The 4,806-nt window shown below is 31.9% G+C and overlaps 1 protein-coding gene across 1 annotated transcript; it reads right to left on the bottom strand.

Moving 5' to 3' along the window:
• Positions 1–2,063: 2,063 nt before the first annotated feature.
• LOC116349504 (glutathione S-transferase 1-like) lies at positions 2,064–3,027 on the bottom strand. The gene is made up of 3 exons (XM_031780983.1): positions 2,863–3,027; positions 2,738–2,786; positions 2,064–2,671 (listed from the first exon to the last, which is right to left on the bottom strand). Exons 1-3 carry the CDS (start codon positions 2,958–2,960, stop codon positions 2,144–2,146), a joined length of 675 nt encoding a protein of 224 aa, XP_031636843.1. The 5' UTR covers positions 2,961–3,027; the 3' UTR covers positions 2,064–2,143.
• Positions 3,028–4,806: the final 1,779 nt, after the last annotated feature.

Here is a 4,806-nt window from a genome sequence, read left to right as displayed (position 1 = left end):
TTTAACAGTGGCTCATTTGCTGCTTAAACTTACACCCGAACAATTGGCGATTCGTGCCGGTGAACATGACACCGATTTGAATACAACACGTCAAGAACGAAACGTAACGGATATTATCATTCACGATAATTACCTCACCGGTAGGCTGAAAAATGACATTGCATTGATCGTGGTGGATAAATCATTGAAATTGACCAATGCTGTGAATACTATTTGTTTACCACCCCCAAGCATTTACCACCCCCAAGGAGGTACGATTTGCACTTCAGGTGGTTGGGGCAAAAGTGCGATCAATCAAAATGGAAAATATCAAGCAACGCCGAAAAAAATTAAACTACCCATTGTGGATCACAGCATTTGCGAGGCAATCTTAAGAATTGAATTTGCGAGATTGGGTCTATTTTATAATTTGCCTGATAGCTTGATTTGTGCAGGCGGTGGCACATTAGATACGTATAAAGGAGACGGCGGATCACCATTATTTTGCAGAATTCCAAATGACATCGGACGATTTTATCAAACAGGCATCGCCGCTGGTATGACGCGATATGGGGAAATGCTACCTGGATTGTACGTTAATGTTGCATATTTTAGCGATTGGATCACACAACAACTTCGATTTATTAACGGGAGGATGAGAGCGGAAAATATTTTATCATACGATTTGTTCTTTTGAGAATTTTGTTTATCGAAAAAGAAATTTTGAAACATAGTCATGTTCTTGGGGAAATTGACAGAGTTTCAGGTAAAGAAACGGTTCTTTATATTGTCAAGTTTTACTATAATTTTGAATTTAACATGAACATTTCTAGAGTTTAAGTTTTTTAATAAAAAAAATTTGTAAATAATGTTTGTTTGTTTTTCGTCACTTTTTTATGTCTTCTTGGACTAGTCTCGTCATTGAACTACATTGTTCATCGGTGTAAAGTATGAAACCTGATAAGGAGCACCACGTGCAAAAACTTTACTGAACAACATAAGAAGACTTAAAAAGGAAGAAATTTGAACACAGTTTCACTCCAATCACTATCTGCTATCTTTAGATAGCGTGATAAATTCAGCTTAGAGTACTCGTTGCTTGAAATATACAAAAGATTAATTTTTCAATTAATTTGTGTAAATTCTTACCGGAGTTCAAGCTCTAAATTTAGTAGTTTTGCTACCGTTCTTACAACACGTACCGGTGGACTGAAATCCAAATTGTACAAAACCAATCTGTTACTCATATTTATCACTGTTGATATGGGAACTGTGTCTTCGATGAGCTTCTTATTTATATTTTTCTTGTGTCATTTGAATGGTGTATCTTAAATCGTCTCGATTGTTGCATATCATTGCAAGATTATGAATAAAACAAACCAACCACACTCCTATATGCAATAAACGTGACCATGAAAATTGAGAAATTGACACCAGAATATGCGATAAAAACGACTGATTATAGTTGACTCAAGCTATTATCTTTGGATATTTATCTGTACCAAATATAGCACTTTGCCAAGTCATAAAACTTAAGTGTTGTTGTCACTAGTGCTGTCATCTAATGAGCTGAATTATTCAATTAGACGAATTAGACCCCCAGAAGTTCTGGTCAATTTCAATCTACTGGTTCCATGAATTTAACTCAAATTATCGAATTTCGGATGGAAATTTTTTTTGAATTCTATTCTCTGTAATTTCGGCTTATCGATGAAATTGTTGTAAACAATGCCGTAAACGGCGAAATCGGTCACCTCTGTTCACTTGTGATAATTGTTAAATGTTGTTTTTTCTAATTGTTTCAAGTGCGAAATATGTTTGATTTTCGATTGCATTCTTTACAACAATTTCATCGTTGAAAATGTACGGCTTATGTATAGAAAACAAACATGTTGTTTCAAAAATCTATATAATTAATTTTGGCTCACTTTAAAAATGATCTTGACGCTTACTGATTATAAGTTATCAGTAATAATTTTCAAAGAGATAAGAAAAACAATAAACAAGTAATACAAGAAAAAAGAATAGTAAGAAAAAATACAAAAAATTATATGTAAATATTCCTAAAAATTTAAAAGTACAAGTTTATCAAAATTGAAATCCAAAGAGATCTCTCAACATTTATTAGATGAAAAAACTGTAACAAATATTTAAAATTCACATTTTAATTCTGTTTATTTTTCTCAAGAGCACCTTGAACAAGTTGACGGTATTGTTCCGTTGATGATGCATTCAGTTCGTCAAAGAATGGAATCGTCTTGCTTATACGTTTCAGCCAAGCTGTTATCTTTGGATATTTATCATTTTTAATCGGAGCATATACTTCAAGCAGAAGCAAAGTAATTGATACACTGATATCGGCAATTGTCAAATGATGGCCCACTAAAAATGGATCGGTTGCGAGAAATACTTCCAAAATGTCATAAGCAGCATACATTGGACTGATTTTGTCTTGTGGAATTTCTTTGCCGCCATTGAAAAAGATATGTACAGAGCAATCGCGCAAACGTACAAACAAACTGGCGGCGTCAAAAAACAGACGTTGATTGCATTTGGCTCTCGATTGTAAATCTTTTGGATACAATGCATCATCTTTTGCATATTTGTCCACTAAATAGGCGCAAATTGTGTGACTGTCCCAAATGGCAAAATCTCCATCGACCAATGTTGGAACGGTATGCTCGGGATTAAGCTAAAAATGAAGAAAAATCGTCGATGTTAATCACTTTTCAATCACTAATCACAGTATATAAATTACCTTTATGTACGGCTCTTTCAAATGCTCACCGTTCAACAAATCAACATTACTAACATTGAAAAAAAATGTGTTCATGACATTTTAAATTGTACAAAAAAGTTTAATTAATTTGTAAAAATTCTTACCGAAGTTCAAGCTCTAAATTTAGTAATTTTGCTACTGTTTTTACAACACGCACCGGTGGACTAAGATCCAAATTATACAAAACCAATTTGTTACTCATATTTATCACTGCTAATATGCGAACTGTGTCTTCGATCAAGTTTCAAAGCAGACTATTTTGAATAGCGATTTGATGAGCCTCTTATATATATTTTTCTTGTGTCATTTCAATAGTGTATCTCGTCTCTCTTGTTACAAATTATTGTAAGATTATGAATAAACAAAACAACAATACAACAACAATAGGCAATGAACGTGACCACGTCATGGTGACTTGCAAGTTTTTCGTTGATGAAAAAAAATGTGAAATGGACAGCAAAATATGCGACAAAAACGATTGGTTATAGTCTCACAAAGTGCCAAGTCATAAACTTAAGTGTTATTGTTATTTATTTAGCTGATTTATTCAATTAGGACTCAAATTCTTGTGAATTTCAACCGGGTCCATGAATTTACCTCAAGTTGATTGCTCTAGAATAAAAACAGCATAATGAATGGTTCCATATCAAAGCGCCGAAATCAGATGTTTTTTCATATAGATTTGGTGTTGTAATTGATACAAACTACAACAACAAATATCTGTAAAAAAGACTTCTTGTTTCGCTTTGATATAATATGCTGTTTTTAAAGTGTAAAAATAGTAGAAAATGATTGACTTTCAATTATTTCAAATTACGCGAAAAAACTCAAAATAAACATAATGCTGTTTTGATTCTAGAGCGGTCAATTATCGAAATTTTGATGGATATTAGTTTTGAATTCTATTCTCTGTACAGTTGGGAATTTTGGATCATTTTAGTGGAACACGATTTGGATTTTGGCCAACTGTAAAGTTACCAATGATAACTTTCATAGAGATAAGAAAAACAACTAATAGCACGGGGCTTTTATGTTCAAATTTATATTATAGTATATATTGAAACATAATGCTGAATAGTCATGTATATATGAAAAATATGCACAAATAGATGTGTATAACTGCATAAGTTTGGTGAATGTTTCGTGAATATTTCATATATATATAATATATTTCATTCTCTTTTGTGTGGAATTTCTTCGTTCCTGTGTATCTATACTGTATGTGTTCAATGAATATTCACAATATACAGTATAAAATACGAGATATTCACTGGAGATTTATGCCGTAGATGTGATGAATAAGACGTGTTTATTGTGAATATTTTGTAAAATGTATATTCTTAAAAGCCCCTAGTAACATAGTAAGAAAAAATCCCAAAAAATATCCAAATATTCCTATAAGTAGAAACATACAAGTTTTTCAAAATTGTAATCCAAAGCAGAGCTGGGCACGAACAGTCGGTCGTTCGTTCGTACATTGAAAAAATATGTTTTTGTGGTCGGTCGTTCGTTCGTTGAAATCATTAATGATCGGTCGGTCGTTCGTAAAAATTGAAATGTTCGTTGTGTTCGTTCGTATGTGCGATCGAACACCGAACACGCCCGGACGTCCGGATGTTCGGCGCAAAAATTGTCAAGTCGAGTTTGCAATTCTCTGTTAAATATTTTTAAATTGTACAAATAATAATAATAATTAAATAAATGTCAAATATTTTCTAATTCATATTCATTTGTGTTCTTAATTTGAACACTAACAAAATATTAAATTTTCTTATTACGAATTTTAGGAAATTCCGTATATTTGGTATAGTCTATAACTGAAATAACCTCATATTTTCAATGATGAAATAATATACGAATTTCATAACATTTCGTAAAAAAAAAAATTAATATTTTGAACACTTGAGAAAGAAAATTTATGTGAATTAGAAAATATTTAAAAATTTATTTATTTAAATATTTTTTTCTTTAAATTTGTCCAATTATAAATTATTTAACAAACCTGATTTTACAATTTTGCTTCGAACATCCGGACGTCCGCACGTGTT

The sequence above is a fragment of the Contarinia nasturtii genome, unplaced genomic scaffold (assembly GCF_009176525.2).
Source record: "Contarinia nasturtii isolate CC-2019 unplaced genomic scaffold, AAFC_CNas_1.1 Cnas_scaffold_2881, whole genome shotgun sequence".
Classification (NCBI taxonomy): Eukaryota; Metazoa; Arthropoda; class Insecta; order Diptera; family Cecidomyiidae; genus Contarinia; species Contarinia nasturtii.
Note: the sequence above shows the minus strand (reverse complement) of the source record. Positions and strands in the feature narration are given on the sequence as shown.

What these genes read in the sequence shown, in the direction of transcription:
- LOC116349504 (XM_031780983.1), bottom strand. Translation starts at nt 2,960, where the DNA reads ATGAGTAACAAATTGGTTTTGTATAATTTGGATCTTAGTCCACCGGTG. An exon ending in AATTTAGAGCTTGAACTTCG is followed by an intron (nt 2,787 to 2,862) that starts GTAAGAATTTTT and finishes TTTCAATGTTAG; the next exon opens with TAATGTTGATTTGTTGAACG. An exon ending in TGAAAGAGCCGTACATAAAG is followed by an intron (nt 2,672 to 2,737) that starts GTAATTTATATA and finishes CTTCATTTTTAG; the next exon opens with CTTAATCCCGAGCATACCGT.